Raw genomic sequence first — 18931 nt, forward strand, 5'->3', positions numbered from 1 at the left:
CTTCCTTCCTTCCTTCCTTCCTTCCTTCCTTCCTTCCTTCCTTCCTTCCTTCCTTCCTTTCTTTTTGCTTTTTTGAAGGGAGAAGGTAGGGCAATTGGGGTTAGGTGACTTGCCCAAGGTCACATGGCTAGTAAGTGTTAAGTGTCTGAGGCTGGATTCAAACTCAGGTTCTCCTAATGCAAGGGCCAGTGCTTTATTCACTACACTACCTAGCCCCCCACCCCCACCCCCACCCCGTACTCTTTCTTTATATGGCAATGGATTGCTTCTGGTTCTAAATCTTTAATACTGAAGGTGTTGTGGTAGATAGAGCTCCTGGAGTCAAGAAGACCTGAGTTCAAATCCAGCCTCAGACACTCACTAGCTTTGTGACACTGGGCAAGTCTGTTTAGCTCAGTTTCCTCATCTGTCAAATGAGCTAGAGAAGGAAATGGCAAATCACTCCAACATCTTTGCCAAGAAAATCCCAAGTAGGATCAAAAGGAATCAGACGCAGCTGAACAACAACGAGTCCATTGAAATACATGCACGGTTATTCAGACTTTGCTTTCATTGATATCGGTTCCCCCCAGTGTGGGCACTCCATCATTACTTGGGTCAGTCACTCATCTGTAACTTACAGTTTTATTAGAATGTTTCCTGAGACACTGAGACCTTCAGTGATGGCCCAGGGTCCCCCAGTCAGTACATGTTAAAAGTGGGGCTGGAGCCTAGTTCTTCCTGACTCTAACAACCCTTTGTCCACTCCACCATGCTGTCTCTCTAGTCCACAATTACAAGACAGAAAAAAAGAGCACAAGAAGCACAGCCAGGAGGTGTTTTAGAAGACCACATTGAAGTGTTAGAAAGTGAGGATGCAAGAAAAAAGCCATCTGGGGACCCCAGCTCTGAAGCAGCTGCTGCAGTGAAAGTTCTGGAAAAACAATAAACAGGCAAATAAGATCCTGTAATATTTGGCTGCAGCCATGATGGCAAGATCCAGGGGCTAAGGCTAAGACCTGTTGTCCATCCTGGCTCTTAGCAACACTCATATATTTTCAGTTTCAGTGAATTTCATTTCATTTCAGAAACTTTATTTTCTTTTTCTAATTATGAACTTGTCAAGCATAAGCAGATACAAACATTTCCGTAAACAAAGAACAGAAAAAGAGGATTATATCCGTGACTTGGGACCTCAATCATGGATGGTTTGATTTTTTAAGTATATGTTCAATTTAGCACAGTAGCTCAACAGTAGCTGCTGCCTGCCCTGCTTGCCTGCGTCCCCCTCTGCACACCTTTCTTTTCTCTTCTGTATGTTTTAAAATATTTTGTCAAAGCCCCTTAAATATTGTTGACTAGCAACTGCTGGAGAGCTCATCTGAAGGTGTCATTCCTCAGCTTCAAATTGTCCAGTGGCTCCCTAGGGTCTATCAAAAGCAGTTCAGCTTCCATGGGCTGACATTCAAGGTCCTTCATATTATGCCCCATTTTTCCTTTTTAGTTTTTATCTGATTCTAGTTCCTTTTACATATGTTACAACTCAGGAAAACGAAGCTATTCATGCATGGTCCCTTGCACACATCCCATGCCTTTGTTTATGCTACATAATCTTGGACAACTTACCCTCTCTGTACCTCAGTTTCCTCATCTGTAGAATAAAGGAGCTGGACTCAATAGCTTCTAAGGTTCCTACAATTCTAAATCTATTATCCTATGAACCCCAAGTGATTATAAGGAGCTATCCTACTGAAGCTTATGCAAGGGCATCCAGAAGTCCAGCATTTGGACAGAGATGAGCCTGCAATCTGGGTCCTTTCTAACTGATCTTCTGACCACATCTTCCCTACCTCTTCCAACTCTCACAGAGGTCACCACAGGCTCATGTTCTGGCTCTGAACTCTGGCTCTTGTCTCGGATGTCTTAGGTAAGAATTCTTTAATCTCCAGTGACTAGCAGTCTGTCAGAAAGGACCAACCCACCCACCCTGGTCCCTCCCTGAGTGGGTAACTCTCAGCAATCTCCTTTCCAGGCTGTCTAGGACATGAAGCTACAGCCAGCAATGTGGGTAACCTTAAGCCCAAGGCCACTGAAGAGCTGGAAAAAGAGCACAGAAAATCTTCCCTGATTTCCCTCCCTTGGTAAGGACTCTCACCACCTCAGATCTCACACAGCATTGGGTCTGCCCATCTCAACTCATCATCCTTGAGAGTGGGAAATGCTTGCTTTCTGTCCTTGAACCCCAACACCTAGTATGATGGCAGGTGCACAGCAATTGCTGGATAAAAGTTTGTCTATTTACTGATCATGCATCATTTTGTGTTATACTCATTGTATTCAATGTTTATCATATCCATGTATGTATTTCATCTCTTATTTGATAGTGAAATCTATGAAGGAAAGAATTCTGTCTTCTTTCACCATTTTTATCCCTCCCCAGGACCTAGTTCAATGCTCTGCATACAGTAAAAACTTGATTAATATTTGTCAAAGTGGGGTTGAAGGTGACATGTGACAAGCCTTTAAAGATGAGTAACAGTAACCAATGCTCTATCTATTCAATCAACAAGCACTCATTCAGCCCCTGGGGAGCCCAGCCTGTGCTTTGGGGATACCCCTCAGGGAGTTCCCATTCCATGTTATATTCACAGTCAAGCTACTCACTTTGCATCCCAGTCCCGACCTGACTTTATGTTCTTTCCCTTCCATTTTTTGTAGTTTTCCATGAGATCGTGAGATACTGCAAGGAAGAAGCAACAGAAAGACAGTAACTCTCATGTAGACTTGGAGTCTTGCCAAGCATCTTCCTCCCAGCACACCTTTGGGCCAGGTAATGTGGTATTATTTTCCCTGATTTACAGATGGGGAAACTGAGGCTCTGACACAGTGAGCGATTCATAAGCTAGTCATTGTCAGAAAAGGAATCTCCTGGTGCCAAGATCAGGTCCCATGCTCTTACGTCATGGCTTGGAGAAATCTTTACTTAACTTCAGACTAAATTTTTAGCTACATTAATGAGTTCAGAATTGCTAAGTATTCATATCTCAGCTTGATTTAATGACTTCATTAAGTAGCATTTAATACCTTTCACTAAATGTCATTTAATATCTTTCATTAAGCAGCTTACTTGGCAATAAGGATCTCTGAACACACAGCCCAGTGCCCAGCACATAATAGGCATTTAATAAGTGTTTGCTGATTGATGTCTATGTCAAATTCCTTTAAATTGTCAAGAATGAAGGAGAGTATTCAGTTCCAGGAACCACATTTTGGGAAGGGCATTGATAAACTGGACAGCATCCAGAAAAGGGTGGCCAGAATGAGGGAGGGCCCTGAATCCAGCCCTCAAGAATCTCAGTGGAAGGAATTGAGGATGTTTAGCCTAGAGAAAAGGAGGCTCATGGATTACACCATAGCTGTCTCTAAATATTGAAAAGTTGTCATGTGAGAGGGGGATCAGGCTTGTTTCACTCAGCCCCACAGGGCAGAATCAGGAGGATTCAAAAAGGCAAATTGAGGCTTGCCAAAGCTTCCCAATGATTAGAGTTACCCAAAAGTGTAAGAAGCTTCCTAGAGAGGTGGGGGGAGGCCTTAAAGCGAATGTTGGATGACCATTCAACCAGTGTGTCATGAGGGAGATTCTTCCTTGGGTCTGGGTTGGACTCCACAACCTCTGAGGTCCCTTTCAACTCTGAAATTCTAAGGATCTTAAGACTTTCCCTATCCTGCAGTTTACAGTGTAGCTTATTTCTAGAACTGCAGAGCTAGGGATAAAAGGAACACTCATAAACCATCTAGTCCAACCCCCTCATTTTTAGGGCTGAGAAATCTGAGGTCCAAAGAGGTTCAATACCATGCCCAAGTCACACAGGGAGTAAGCAGGGAGGCAGGATTTGAAACCATGACTCCAAAGTCAGAGTTCTTTCTGCTCTGCCACATTGCCACTGGTACTCTTTTCATTAGCACACCATTTGTTGAAGTGGAATTTGGCTTGTGATCAGTTTGAATAAGGTCACATGGAGAGCAAATCTGAAATTACAGAACAATAGTGACAAACCATTTCCCAACTTTTGAAATGACTGTGCTTCAAAAAGGGACATTGCTTCTCAGAGATGGGAGGAATCATAGGGACAGATTAGAGCATTACTAAAAGACGAATGCCTTACGAGCAGCCATTCACTCATTGTTTGAACACTTGGCATAACGGGAAGCTCACTACCTCAGGAGGCAATCTTGCTGCTATTGGACAGCTCTGCCCATAAGATCATCCCCTCTAGTAAACCTCAGTCTGCCTCCCTAAATGCTGACCTGATGATCTTTGTTCTAACCTCTTCAGCAACATTTTCTTTTCTCTAGCCTGGCAATCTTCCAGGTATTAAAGGCAGATAAGACCCATTAGACTTTCTTCTTCTCCGTAAGCACAAGGATGATCATCTGGTTTCCAGACCACTTATCTTTCTGGTTGCCCTAGTCTGGAATATCTCCACTTTGTCAATATCTTCCCTTGAAATATGGCACACAGACCTATTCTGATGGCATCTGGCAAGTGCTAAAGATGACGAAACTTTTCAGAATGGCAGCATTGGAAGGGACCTCAGAAGACATCCAGTCCAACCTGTACCTAGGCACAGTCAGATATTTAGACCTGGAAGAAATCTTGGAAGCCACCTATTCTTGCCCTCTTATTTTATTAAGGAGGAATTAGAGCTTAGTAAGGGTAAGTGATTTACCCAAAGTCACATAGATAGTAAGCACAGAGCTGGGAACTCTCTTTTCCCAGTAGCACACATCTGAACAAGAATCTCTTCTGTCTTTGATAAGCGGTTGAGACCACCAATAAAAGAGAGCCAGCCAATCACATGCTCTTGTGTAACCCAGCAGTAAGGGAAGGTGGGAGTGTGCTCTGAAGATTGACTCTTCATTGGCCAGTACCCCCCCTCCCCCCCATTACATCATGTTTTACAAATTTATCAGGAATGACATCAAAGGTTTTTTTGCGTGTTTTCTCCCTTTTGAAAACTCAGGTGATATTTGCCCCACCTCTCTCTTTTGGTGACTTCCCTTGCTTTTCTAATCTCAGATATTACTCATGGGAATTTCATGATCACATCTGCAAATTCCTTTCAAAGCCCATGATACAATCCTCCAGACCCTTGCACTCAAACCCATTTAAAAGAACCACCCTCCTATTACTGTCTTCCTTTCATCTTCCACTTTAAACGTCTCTTAAAGATGCTGGTTCTACCTTATCTGAGTTGAAGCCCTTTCTCTTTCCTGGAGAATATAGAAGTCAAATCGAAGCTGAGACTTGACTGACTCCTCATATGAACCTGTTGTGTCTCGAGTAAGATCAGTATTGATCCACCCTTGACATTCCCAAATCAGTGGGGGAGCAGAGTGATAGGGTGATCAAAGTCCTGGATTCAGAGTCAAAGGATCTGGATCCAAATTCCAGTCCTTCACTTACTATTGGTCTGACCTTGGGGAATTTGGTTCCCCTCTCTGGGACTCAGTTTCCTTACTAAGACGTTGAGGAAGATGGACTATAGAGGGTCTCTACATTTCCTTCCAGCTCTAACTCTGTGATCTTATAAGTCATTGGCCAGTGAAATATCTAAGGTAGGGAATGAAGCCAAATGATAAGAGGTAATGTACACTGGAAAGAGCGCTGGGTCTGGAGCAGAAATCAAGAAGAGATACTGAGGCTTGATTTGTGGGAGGGATTCCTAATAATTATTGCAGCTCAACAGCAGAATGTTCTATCTTGGGAAGTAGTGTTTTTTTCCCTTCTCTGGAGGTCTTCAAGCAGAGTGGCTGAACACTTGTTCAGTGTGTCACAGAGGGCATTCTTGGTCAGGGGTGGTCTACGCAATGGTCTCTGAGGCCCATTACCAAACTACAATTCTGAGATTCCATGAACTGGAGACACACCCTAGAGAAGAGAAGGCTTCACCAAGGGAATGACAGCTGTCTTTCAAATAGATGAAGGGCTGTCATGTGAATGAGAGATTATGCTTGTTCTCTTTGGTCCCAGGGGCAAAACTAAATACAGTGAACAGGTGTTATCAACAAGGGGATTTAGTTTGATATAAGGGAAGCTTCACCTAACAAGCATGGCTGTCCCAAAGTGCAAGGGATTCCCTTGGAGAAGGTGGGTCTCCTTCCCACTGGAGGCCTTCAGACAAAGGCTGGAAGACCACCAGTGGAGTGTGGAAGAGTGAAGATTCTGGCTGAAGCATGGGTTGGACTACATGACCATGCAGGTCCCTCCCACCTCTGAAATGTTATGGTTCTGTGTTCTGTAAGAATCAGAATTCACATCCCAGCTCTGTTACCAACAGCCATATTACTAAACCCCTCTGAACTTGTTTCTAACTGGCAAAACAAGAAACTGAATTAGTCTCTGAGGTCCTTTCCAGTTCTCAATCTGTGATCCCATACATAACCGAAGTTTCTCAACAAAAGCATGTTTATTTTCAAGGCATTTGATGTTGAAAACACATAGATGTTATTCTTGTACTGTAAGAAACAATAAATGTAAAAAATACTGAGAAATACAAGATGTGGATGGGTTGGCATAAATTCAGGAGAACCAAGAAAATTATCTACATCGACTATACAACAAACGAAAAACTGAAAGGTGCTGAGCCTGGCCCTGGGGAAGAGTTGAAAAAAAATGTATATTTGTTGTTATGGTTTTGGGGTGAATAATGGGCTTGGAATAGTGCATACAATGACACTTGCAGTTGATGTCGAGGTTGGTTTTGCTAAACTTTTTTCTTCTTTTTAAAAAAAATTTATCATAAGGGAAGGCTCAGTGAACAGAGGAGTATATTTAGAAATGAATATGAGTAAAAGAAGAAAAAAAATCAAATGTAAATTAGACACATCTAGTCAGACTAATCAGAAATGTTTTCCTAATTTCCCTAGTAAAGACACCATATGGAAATAGTGGTAATAAAAATGATAAAAATAATTATAAAAATAAAACATTTATATAACACCTACTATGTGCCAGGTCCTGTGCTGAGCAGTTTTACAAATATGATCTCATTTGATCTTCACAACAATCCTGGGAAGTAAGTGCTATTATTATCCCCATTTTACAACTGGGGAAAGTAAGGCAGACAAGTGTTTTGTGTTTGAAGCTAGATTTGAACTCAGATCTTCCTGACTTTAGGACCATTTCTCTATCTTGCCTCTAGATAACATTTCTAAAGAGCTTTGCAAATCTTAAAGCACTATGTAAATGCTAGCTATCAGATCAGTTATTATTATCTATATTATTATTATTCTATAAGTTGAAATGAAATAGTCATTTTTTTATTCAGTTGCCATTGGCTGCACTATCCATGGACACTGGAGTATTTTAAAATGGACTTTTAGAGATGCAGAACAATGCACTGCCCAACATCAGGAGATAGGAGCTATGCTCACACATAATAAGCATTGTTTCAACTGCATATTGTATCCCAGTCCCAAATGCGTCCTCCCCCCATCCCCACCCCCAGCTGCCAGAGCTTTTTCTTGTTTATCCTAAAATGGAAGGGGAAACATCTGGGAACAAAGATCTTTGCGGTGTCCTCTGATATCCCTGGGATTCTCTAGGAACGCCTCAGAACAAGGAATACAAAAGCTCTCTCGTTTTCTACTTAGAACATTTGCCCGTCTGGAATACTTCCCCACTAGGGTTATCACCTTCTAGCTTTCAAGAAGCCAGGTAGCATTGTGAACACAAGCCAGCCATGGAGTCAGGAAGCCTGGGTTCAGAGTCAACCCCAGACCTACTAGCAGTGGGCAGGCCACTTAACCTCGAAGTGCATTGACAACCCACTAACATTGTTAAATTACACACAAGTCATCAAGCTGGATTGGTGCATGCAGGAGGTCCCATATCAAGAGTTCCAGCGGGTGCTTAGTTTGGGCCTAGAAGTATGACAGATTTAGAGCTGCCATTGAGTCCAACCACCTCTCTTTAGAGATGGGGAAACTGAGACCCAGAAGGATTTCAAAGCTTGCCCAAGGTAACACAGGTAGGTAGGTAGGTAGGTAGCTAGAATAGAGAGTCAATTCCTGGCTCCAAGTCCAGCTGCCTTTACACTGTACTCTGATCCAACAAAAAGAAACAACATTTGACAGCCTTGTATGGAAGGTAAGGTCCATATTATCCTCCCCAGTGAAAAGATGAAAGGCTCAGGACCCTGAACCTTAACTAATTTGTCCTTGTTTCAGTCATGTAGGTGACAGAATTAGCAGCAGCTTTATTCCTTCACACTCGTAACCTATGGCTTCACCTACTCCTTCCCACTGCCTTGTGTGTCTGCTGCCATTTTGATGACCTGTGGCCCCCCTGGACTTGGTAGTAAGCCGGGAAAGCCAGGACTCCTGGGGTGAGAGCAAGCATCCCCAGGAGGCCTGCAGGCTGTTTTTTCTGTCTTGATGACAGCAAAGAAGCAGCAGGAAGCCTCCCCTCCATGTGACAGAACCCACTGCTCTCAAAGAATCCCTTCCCCTAAACATTTCCTCATGGGGCTCCTCATGGGGCCAACCCTCTGCCACTCACAACCATATGCGTGACCAGATTCCCTGCCAAGCCTCTCGTTTGCTCTTCTGCCATGATAGTGGGGTGGGGGCATAGTTGGAGATATCCCATATTTGCCGATATTTAAATCATTGATGGTAAGAGTAATCATAGATGACTTTTCTAGAGTGTTGTAAGGTTTGTAAAGTGTTTTTCATAGCAATCTCATGTTCTTCCAGGTGCCACAGAGGACAGAAAACTTCACCTGGCATCAGGAAGACCTGAGCTCAAATCCAACCTCAGACACTTACTAGCTGTGGGACCCTGGGCCAGTCATTGTACCTCCACCTGCCTTCAGTTTCCTCACTTGTAAAGTGAGAATAATAATAGTGCCTACCTCCCCAGGGTCTTTGTGAGGACCAAGTGGCACCATATTTGTAAAGCATTCTGCACACTTAAAAGTGTTATGTGAATGCCAGCTATTTATTCACTATTATCCTCATTTTACAGATGAGAAAATCGAGATTCAGAAGTGAAGTGATTCACACATGACCACACAACTAGTCAGTGTCAGGGGCATGATTTGAAACCAATGAATTAATCAATACATAGAGCATTAAACAAGTATTTACCAGATGCCAGACATTAGGGGTATATGCAGGCACATGTCCATATACATCACATACACATATGTACACAGATGCATATGTTTCATGTAGCCTAATGATTTCCAATGCAAACCATGTCAAATTTGATGCTGCCAGGTAAAATCTCACGTGAATAAAACAAAAGTCTGCTCCAAGTCAGTAACCAAGTCCAGATTTATGGAAAAATGCACAGGGTGCATTCGCGATGAGGGGTTAATACCAGCAACTTGAATGCAACCAATTGCATTTTACTATTTGTCCTAGATCACAATCTTAAAAAAAAACACTCTCTAACCTTGAATTATCTTTTGGATGGTAAGAAGATAACCGTAGAACATGAGCTTATGTTTAAAATTCCCTTTCATTTCAGAGTAGCTCAAGAAATTCTCCCCAATCTAAATATCCATCTTGATTATTTCCAGGAAACTGGGAAAATTATAAAAGAGAGAGAGAGAAAGAGACAGAGAGACAAGAGAGAAGAGAAGAGAGACAGACAGACAGAGATAGAGATACAGAGAAAGAGGGGGGGGAGGGAGAGAGATTGAGATCACAAACTGGACCTGCTCCACTTTGCCCTCGGAAGGCAGGATGGGCAGAAGCCCACATGTGAGGTTTACGTTTTATTTTTTCCCCCATTCTAAAGAAAGGACCTGTTATCATTCTAGCAATTGCTGGATGAAGTTAGTCCCAAGCACCTTCGTCCCAGGGTTATTATAGGAATCAAATGAGCTGATGTTTGTAAAGCACTAAGCACAGGGACTGGCACGTAGTAGGTGCTCAATAAATGTTTCTTTTCTTCCCTCTTTCCCCAAGTTCCCGAGGTTTTGGCAGCACTTCTGTTCATTGCTCACATTTTCCCTCTAGGAGCTTGGATACGTCAAGGACCCCTGAATATTTTCTTTGCCTCTCTCATGCAGAAGGCCCCGTATTGTGTCAGTGTGTTGGGTTGTTAATGTTGTGGCTGTTTTGATTTGAGCCATTCCCTAGACTCAGCCAAGAGCCCTGGTGTCAGCAGCTACATTATCAAGAGTGCTTCTTGCCAGACCTTCTGTCTTCGAGTATTTGAAGAGTTCTTTTGTGGAGGAGGGATTAGCTTTGTTTTTGGTCCCAGGGGACAGAGTCAGAAATCCTGGGTGCAAGCTGTCAAGGGGCCACATGAGGGTCCCAACCTCACTCTAATGCCTTCCCCTGCTCTCTCTTCATTCACCCTGTCTTACATGAAGGAGGTGGCCCTTCTCCTTGTCAGGGCAAAGCTCTATGCTGATGATTCTCCAATCTGTCTGTCCAGCCCTATCCTCCCTCTTGATCTCCACTCTCACACCTCCAGTTGCCTATTAGACATCTCCAACTGCATGGCCTATAGACTTCTTCAGTCAACAGGTCCCAGATTGAATTCATTATCTTTCCCTCAAACCCTCTTGCTCATTACTGCCAAGGGAACTACCCTCCTCCCAGACACTCAGGTTCACCTTGCAGGTGTCAACCTCTCCTCCTCCTACAGAAGGTGGTGTTTGAGTCAAGTCTAGAAGGAAACCAGAGATTCCAAAGGTGGAGGTGAAGAGGGAGTGTACTTCATGTATGGGCAATGGCCAGCACAAAATTCCAGGAGAGAGATGAGCATTCTGTTTGACGGACAGCAAGTAAGCCAGTAAGGCTAGATCATAGAGTGTGGGGGTGAGGGAGAATGTTTAAGAAAATCAGAAATGCTTTCCTGCACATTACTAGAAGAACAGACAGGTATGATTGCTGAGACACTGTCAGTTATCTTTGAAATATCATGAAGAATGGGAAAGATGCTGGTATTGGACTGCAGAAGGGCAGCTGTTGCCCTAATTATGACAAAAGGGTGTGTAGGAATAAATCCTCTTTGAAATTTCCTTTATTACACTAATACATTGTCAGTGGAACAGTGAACTGATCCAACCATTCTGGAGAGCAATTTGGAACTATGCCCAAAGGGCTGTAAAACTTTGCATACCCTTTGATCCAGCAGTACCACTCCTAGGTCTGTATCCCAAAGAGATCATAAAAAATGGAAAAGGAGCCATATGTACAAAAATATTTATAGCAGCTCTTTTGTGGTGGCAAAGAATTGAAAATTGAGGGGATGCCCATCAATTGGGAAAACGGATGAACAAGTTGTGGTATATGAATGTAATGGAATATTTCTGTACTATAAGAAATGAGGAGCAGTCAGACTTCAGAAAAACTTGGAAAGACTTACATGAACTGATGCTCAGAGAAGTGAACAGAACCAGGAGAATATTGTTTGCTGCTGCATGAGTAGAAATGAGAGAAAAGAAAGCAAAGTGGGGGGAGAAATTAGACCAGGACAAGGATACAAAGAGGAAATCTGTGCTGGTCCTGACAAAGTTTTGAGGAACTTCGCAGGATAATTCTTAAAATATTAAAAAGAGAAGAGGAAACTGAATAATTCAAAAATCATGAAGAGTACTACTACCAAAAAAAAAGTAAGGAAGGAAACATAAGAGATAATTTTGGTGATCAGATACTTGTCCATATGCTTATTTTCTCATCACTATAAATTCTTAATGAAAATGACCTACAAACTAAATGTTTTTAAGGGAGCCTATGTTGTACAATAGAAAGAATGCTGGATTTTAAGTCTGTCGACCTATTTACTTCATGCATGACCTTAGGCAAATCACTGTACTCCTTTGTGCCTCAGTTTCCTCATCTGTAAAATGAAGAGATTGAAAACACTGCCCTCTGAGGTCTCTGCCAGTTCTGGATTGATGATTCTTGATGGAAACATGAGAATTATACTGGGTGGCTCAATGGATAGAGCATTGAACTTGGGAATCAGGAAAACATGCGCTTCAAATGTGACTTCACACAGTGGGTGAGTCATTTAATCTCTGTCTGATTCACTTTCCTTATCTGAGGAATGGGACTAATAATAGCAGCTACCTTTCCAGGGCTGTTATATGAGGAAAAATGGAGATGTTTGCAAAGGACTCTTCAGATTTCAAATTATTATATAAATACTATCATTATTAAAGCAAAGCACATTTTCTACAACAGACTACATTTTCATAGTCACACAAAAGGGGCAGAAAATGAGAGATTCCACTGTATTTACTATGTGTTTATTTTTTTTAAGTCAAACCTCAAATACCCTTGTCCAACAAGGTCTCCCCCATGCATGTTTCCATCATATAAAATTTCCTCAATCAAGGCAACAATGGGGATAACTTTGTTTGATGATCATGTGCTTATCATTATTTAGGGAAATGTGCACTCATCAAAGGATTTGCAACTGTTCTATAGAAAACATTCAATGCAGAGCCCAAATGGAAAGCATATTTCCTATAGAAGACAAAGTCTTCTCTGGGATGCAGGTGAAATTATACAAATAGCATTGAACCCCAGAATACTAAATGAGACCTATAACTATTTGAATGAGTTTGTATAACTATTCCAAAGAGTTTTCCATATATATATATGGAAAACAAAAAGGATTAAAAATACCAGTTTCTCAGAATATGATACGTGGTTCAATCAACAGCCTGCTGAGTGACTCCATCAATACATACGGCTTGGGAAGACACCATCAATCAAGAGTGAACTAGGCCTAGAAATTATTAGGAGGATAAGAATAGGCTGGATTGCACTTAGAAAATTCCACTGCATTTTTAAGGATCCCAAGCTTAGCCCTGAAACAAAAACCTAACCTTTTTAAATGTCAGTCTTCTTCCAGTGATGATAAATGTCATATGTCTCTGAATCACAAAATATCACAATGTTTGAAGAATCATTAAGTCTTTATTAAGCACCTACTATTTCCCAGGCACTGTGGTAAGCAATAGAGATGCAAAGAATGGCAAAAGGCAGCCCCAGTCTAATAGAGGAAACAACATGCAAATAACTGTGTACGATCAAGCTAAGTATGGGACAAACTGTTGCTGTTCATTCTTTGTGATTGAAGAGGATCAGTGACATCACAAGGGTGATGTCTTGATTTGTGAGTGAATTGCATTTAAGTGAAATGGAGCTGCACAAACCCATCAGTCTCTCTCTGTCTTCCCGAATTGCTGGAGTCCAGTGGTGAGATACAAGGTAAAATGACTGGCGATGGCCAAGAGGGACAAGTTGGAGATGATTAATAGAGGAAAGGCTAGACTAGAACAAAGGGAGGTCAGGAAAGGCTTCTCCTAGAGGCTCGCAGGTGATCCCAAAGGGCAGAGTCGTACAGTGAGTATAAGTCGGCTGTAACATATTAGTGATGCTAACACAAGGAGAAATGGTTGAAAAGTTATATGGGCACCTCCAGTAGGAGTGAAGTGTAACCAGTGGGTCCCCATGATCCCTCAAGCTCATGGAGAGGGTGGAATTAGGGGTGTGGGTCATCACCCTCTGGCAGATCAGGTCCCACCTTCAAGTCTTTCTGGGTAGAATAACCATCGAGGTAGAATTTGGGGAGATGTGAGGATGGACTGATTTGTGCAAGACTCTTAGGTATAAAAGGAGAGAAGGATTTTTATCTCTAAATGAGATGCCCCACATTCCTGGGAGAATTAGAAATTTGACCCATTTTGCAAGCTTCATATATGAAAATCCTAGAAGGTGAGCAATGTAAATCCATGATCACCATTGACAAATTAATCAAATCAAATGCCTGTCCTTAAGATGGAAATCTGAGAGGGGAGCTATGTTATGATAACACAGGATGATGGATAGTTGGAAAAAATAGATTCACGCTTGACTTTGGAATGTGGCTTGGAGGGAACCTTTGAATGTAAGTGTATTGGCTGTCTTGGATAATCAGAAAGCTTCTATGAAAAAAAAATGAACTGTTTTTTTTAATGAACATTTTTTTCACCTTGTGGGGAAAAAAATGAAGAAGGAGGGTTGGAAAGCTGCCCAGTTTTCCCAGGTGTGGTGCCTCCTGGCACCCTGGTCCCCCCTAGAGTGGGTGTCTGACAAATGTTTATTCACCTGCCCTTGCTCCCTAACTTACATGGAAGACAGAGGCCTAGACTCCTCAAACTGGCACCGCCCAGCAGGGTCCATTGATCTCTTAACTGGAGCCCAGCCACTCTTCATCTCTGCCCATGGCTGCCTTCAAGGCTCCCTGAGGCAGGGACTGTTTCATCTCTGCCTTTCGATCTTCAATACCTAATACAGTCCCTTGGCATGCAGCAGGTGCGGGTGGGGGGGGGAGTGAATCAGCACTTGTCCAGTGATTATTTCATGCCCTAGCACATTATACCTTATCATATGCATCTATGCACGGCCCATTCTTCCCAGTAACACCAGCAGATTGGAAACTGTATGCAGGTAGGGACTGCTTCATTATGTCTTCATCTCCCCAGCACCAAGCTCAGTCATTGGCATGTAGCAAGAGCTTTTACAGAATTTCATAAATTAAACTGACTATTCTTTTGCCTTTTTCTACATTTTTGTCTTTCCTGCTTATACTTTCTCTCCAATGGGGTAGTAATTAAATATATCTTAATGGCTTTTGTTCCTCTTTGGCATGGGCATTGTTGGGGAGTTCTGAATGTCAGAATGTAAGTTCTCCAAGGTGATGAACTGTGTCTTCTCTCTTACAGACTTGCCTTCTCCCCTACCCTCTCCTATATTCCCGTAAGAAGCATTCAGCAAACACTCATGGAATAGCAGTGAGTTAATGGTCTCAAGCATGAACCTTAATTATGCCCCTGATAAGTGGAAAAGCCAAAGGAAAGGGGAAAAGTTGGCCATTTTAGTCCCCCCACCCACCCCAAAGAGGATGCAGAATAAGGTGAGATGACCTAACCTGGAATTTTGAAACAGTTGGCTGTTTGTGAAGTTGCGATTCCAGACCATGTCTTGTAGTATTCATCAAAGGAAATTCCTTTAATGTTTCTGAAAAAAAAGTTAAATCAGGTAACAATCAACTTATGAATGTGAAACTTTATACCTGTTTGGCACACAGAGGCCCCAGAACCAGCACTCATCAGAAAACCTTCCAAGGGAGTGCAGAAATGTCCCAAGTGGTACACTCACTTCATTATAATAACTGACCAAGGCAGTGTGACCAAAAGAATTTGGAGTGGGCTTTGAGTCAGGAAGATCAGGATCAGGAAAGAATAAGATGTTGTCCAGTTAACCCAGAACACAGTGCTCATGAAGGACCATGGCTCCAGAGCTGGAGGACTCTCTGAGGCTATCTAGTCCAACCCCTCAATTTACAGATGAGGAAACTGAGACCCAGGAAGGTGTGATTTGCATGCAAGCATGCGAGGTGGCATTTAAACCCAGGTCTTCTGACTCAAGAGGTAGGACCCTTTCCCATGTACTATAAGTAATATGAAATAAAAATGAAAAGAGGTTGAAGAAATATTGTGAAAGGCTTTCAGTGTTTAGCTGGGGAGGGTGTGCTTTATACTGAAGGCAATAGGAAGCTACCAGAACCTCTTGAGTGGGGCAAATTGGATGGAAAATAACTCAAGTCTTCTATCATTCAAGGATTGAGGGGCCATTTTCAGGTACATTCTAATGATGGCTCCTCTGGGCTTTGTGTTGGATTCAGTGGCAGCTTAAGTGCCTTCTGACCATCAAATTCTGTGATTTTTCTCATTTGTATTGAAAGGTCAGAAGGAATTTTTGTTAGCACCAAATGTGAAATGTCACTAATACTTCCTACAAGTATAAAGTAATTTCTTTAAAAATGGGATTCTACAAAGGCGTCTTCACTCCTATGATCACACTCAAGTGGGGACTGAAAACTGGCCAGACTAGATTTATCCTGGTTGTTTGAGTTGCTGTAATGTAGGAGGAACTTCAAGTGAACCCATCTTACAGGTAGCTCACAGGAATTGGCCAACAAAACATTTCCGCAATTGGCAATGGGGGCACCAAAATGGAATCAGTGTTCTGTCTCCTACATGAAAAAGCTTGAGATTTGCTATCACAGATCATGTGGCCACCAAGCAATGATCTGGAGAGGAAAGAAACTGTCAACACACCGTCTCATGAACTAAAAGCTGTATGGAGAGAGAGACAGAGACAGACAGACAAAGACAGAAACAGACACAGAAAGACAGACAGAGAGAGACAAAAACACAGAGAGACAGGGGCAGAGAAACAGGCAGAGGCAAAGAGTGATAGAAAGACAGAGAGAGGGAGAGAGGAGAGAGAGAAAGAGAGAGGGGTGGTGTGCATGTGTGTGTGTGTGTGTGTGTGTGTGTGTGTGTGTGTGTGTGTACCATCTTCAAATACAATGAGCTCCATTGTCTTTTGTCTGCTTAAAAGCAGCCCATGACCTTCTGCATCCCCTGGGGTCTATCCTGTTCAATTTCAAACTATCTGACTTCAGCGTTTCTTTCTTTTTTCTGAACTATTTAAAGTTTCCTCTTGAAAGGTAGGACTTAAAGAATGCATAGTATGCACAAAGCAATGATTTTTAAAGAGCTTTTTTCTTTAAAAAGACATTCATAAAGTAATTTCTGAAAGTGATCCATGAAAATAATGACAGCTGTTAAGTCTAATTCTTTTTCTCTAAATGGACTGTGTATACATCCTCTGGAAACACTGGGAACATAGAGCATTACAAGTTGATTTATTATTTCAACCAATCATTTGGTTTCTATTCAATGTTTATGATATTCCTAGCACAATTCTATGTGCTCAGAGTTTTAATAACTAGCCTTTATAGAGCACTTTCAGAAATTGCTTGGCCAGGGTCTGTGGCTAAGGCAGGTTTTGAGTTTACGGGTTTTCTGAGTCCAGTCCTGCATTTTGTTCACTATGACACCTTGATGTACTATGTGTGAAAAAAAAAGAAGCAAGCATAAGCTAGTCTTTGATGAACAAGCTGAGGAGGCATGGATGCACTGTAATCTGGGAGGAAGGTCTATGTCAATGCAGTGAAGTAACATTTCCATCATCATCTTCACCTTCATCTTCATTATTGTTACTAAATGGGATTGGAACCTTCCATGTGGCAGAAGATGGAGGGCAGGGAGGAGAGAATCAAGCCACATGGGCAGAGTGGAACAGATTGCTTTGAAGATTCTGCATAGGAACTTAGCCTTATAAGCAACATTTCAGTATGCATGATTCCTGACTTCTCCAAAGTTTCTGATACTGTTGAGCAGCCTTCCTTCTTGTTCCCTTCTTCCTCGGTTTCAAAGACAACTGAACCCCCTGGTTCTCTTCTACTTCTCTGACTACTCTTTCTCTGCTTCCTTTGCTGACTCCCGATCCTCTTGTCAGAAGTCAATGTTCTTCAAGGTTATGCATCCTTTGCCCCTTTCTCTTCCATCACTATTCTCTGTGTTGGCAATCTCACTCCTCCTCATGGTTTCAACGATGATCGATGGAGATGAATCCTAAATCCATATCTCCTTCCTGAGCTCCAGACAAACACTTCCAACTGCACACAGGACACCTCTTCTTCAGTTCCACAAAACCCCCAACTCAATTTTAGACCATAAGGAATGAAGAAAAAGTAAAAGATGTCTTGTGTTTAATCAGCACTGAAAATGGAAAGTCAAGAAATGACAGTCAGATTTTGTCAGGAGTCCTTTCAGATTATAGCTTAAGGCAACAATTGTATTTGACATAGATGGCAAACTGTTCAACTCAGATTAAATACACCTAAGCAAGTAGGCTAAACAAGTGAAAACAAAGATGGAGGGAAAAAAACAGAAAAAAAGTACCCCACTGTACTAAAAAAAGCAAAACCACCACCCTGGAATCAAAGCTATGGGCAATGGGAAAAGTCATGGCAAATGGGCAGTTTGTTGCAGCAATAAACAGCAAGAGCTTCATAGACCTGAAGAATTTGGTTTCGGCCAACATGAAAGAACAGAAGAATGTGTCAGTGGTCTTCAGGGACTACGTTTTGTGTTTCTTCGAGTATCAGGCATCAGTCACAGAAAGACACCCTAGGGTCATGAAAGAAGTGCCAGCTTTGATAATCCATCCTCTGTTGGTGATGTTTGAAAAAAACAAGGAAAATGTATTTATCAAAAGCCTGAAGATACTCAAAGGTCACTCTAGTTTTCACAAGATGAAAGAGATCAATTCTTCAAGCTATAGAATGGTAGGTTTGACTTTAATTTCTGGGATAATTCTGGAAGACACTATTAAATTGATGATTTGTGAGTACTTATACAGGAAGGGAATGACCACCAGGAATCAATATGGGCTTATCAGGAACAAGTCCCACCCAAATAATCACATAGACCCCTTGTACAATGGTGCTAGCCTACTAGATCAGGGGAATGGTGAGTAAATAGCATACTGAGATTTTGGCAGGGCCATTTAGGAAGTTATCATGGAGTTATCAAGTTGGGGCTCTCTCTTGGGTCTCTTCATTCCCTACGCTCTTTCTTTCTTTTGATGATCTCATCAGTCCTCCTGGATTCATCTAGTGTCTCTGTAGAAATGACTTCCAAATCTATGACTAGCCCTTTTCTCTCTCCTGAGCTCCAGTACAACTTCTTCAACTGCCTGCTAGCTCTCTCTACCTGGGTATCCCATACGATAGACTTGGGGTTTCCTTTGTCCAGGGAATTTCTAGGTAAAAAAAATAAAACAACTCTCTGAGCAATGTAAATGGCACCAAATCTGTAATTTAGGAGTATTAGAGAGTTTCCCAAAGCCCTGAGAAATAAAGTGACTTGTGCTGGGTTACACAGCTAGTTAGCTAGTTGTTAGAGGCTGGGCTTGAACCCAGGTCTTCTGGGAGAGAGGGAGACACACACACACATACACACACACAAAGAGAGAGAGAGAGAGAGAGAGAGAGAGAGAGAGAGAGAGAGAGAAA

General features: G+C 42.1%; 1 protein-coding gene across 1 annotated transcript in view; it reads right to left on the bottom strand.

The window, feature by feature from the left end:
• The window catches only part of LOC138165165 (ubiquitin-conjugating enzyme E2 U-like), a 69832-nt gene that overhangs the window by 21765 nt on the left and 29136 nt on the right, over positions 1 to 18931 (bottom strand). The window contains exons 7-8 of the mRNA XM_069093305.1: positions 14930 to 15018; positions 2644 to 2719 (exon numbers count right to left, since the gene is read on the bottom strand). Of these exons, the coding sequence (XP_068949406.1) occupies positions 2644 to 2719; positions 14930 to 15018 (165 nt within the window). The remainder of the gene's footprint in view (positions 1 to 2643; positions 2720 to 14929; positions 15019 to 18931) is intronic.

This window comes from Petaurus breviceps, unplaced genomic scaffold, assembly GCF_028583685.1.
Source record: "Petaurus breviceps papuanus isolate PSGF00001 unplaced genomic scaffold, PetGlider_PUasm1.0 208, whole genome shotgun sequence".
Lineage (NCBI taxonomy): Eukaryota > Metazoa > Chordata > Mammalia > Diprotodontia > Petauridae > Petaurus > Petaurus breviceps.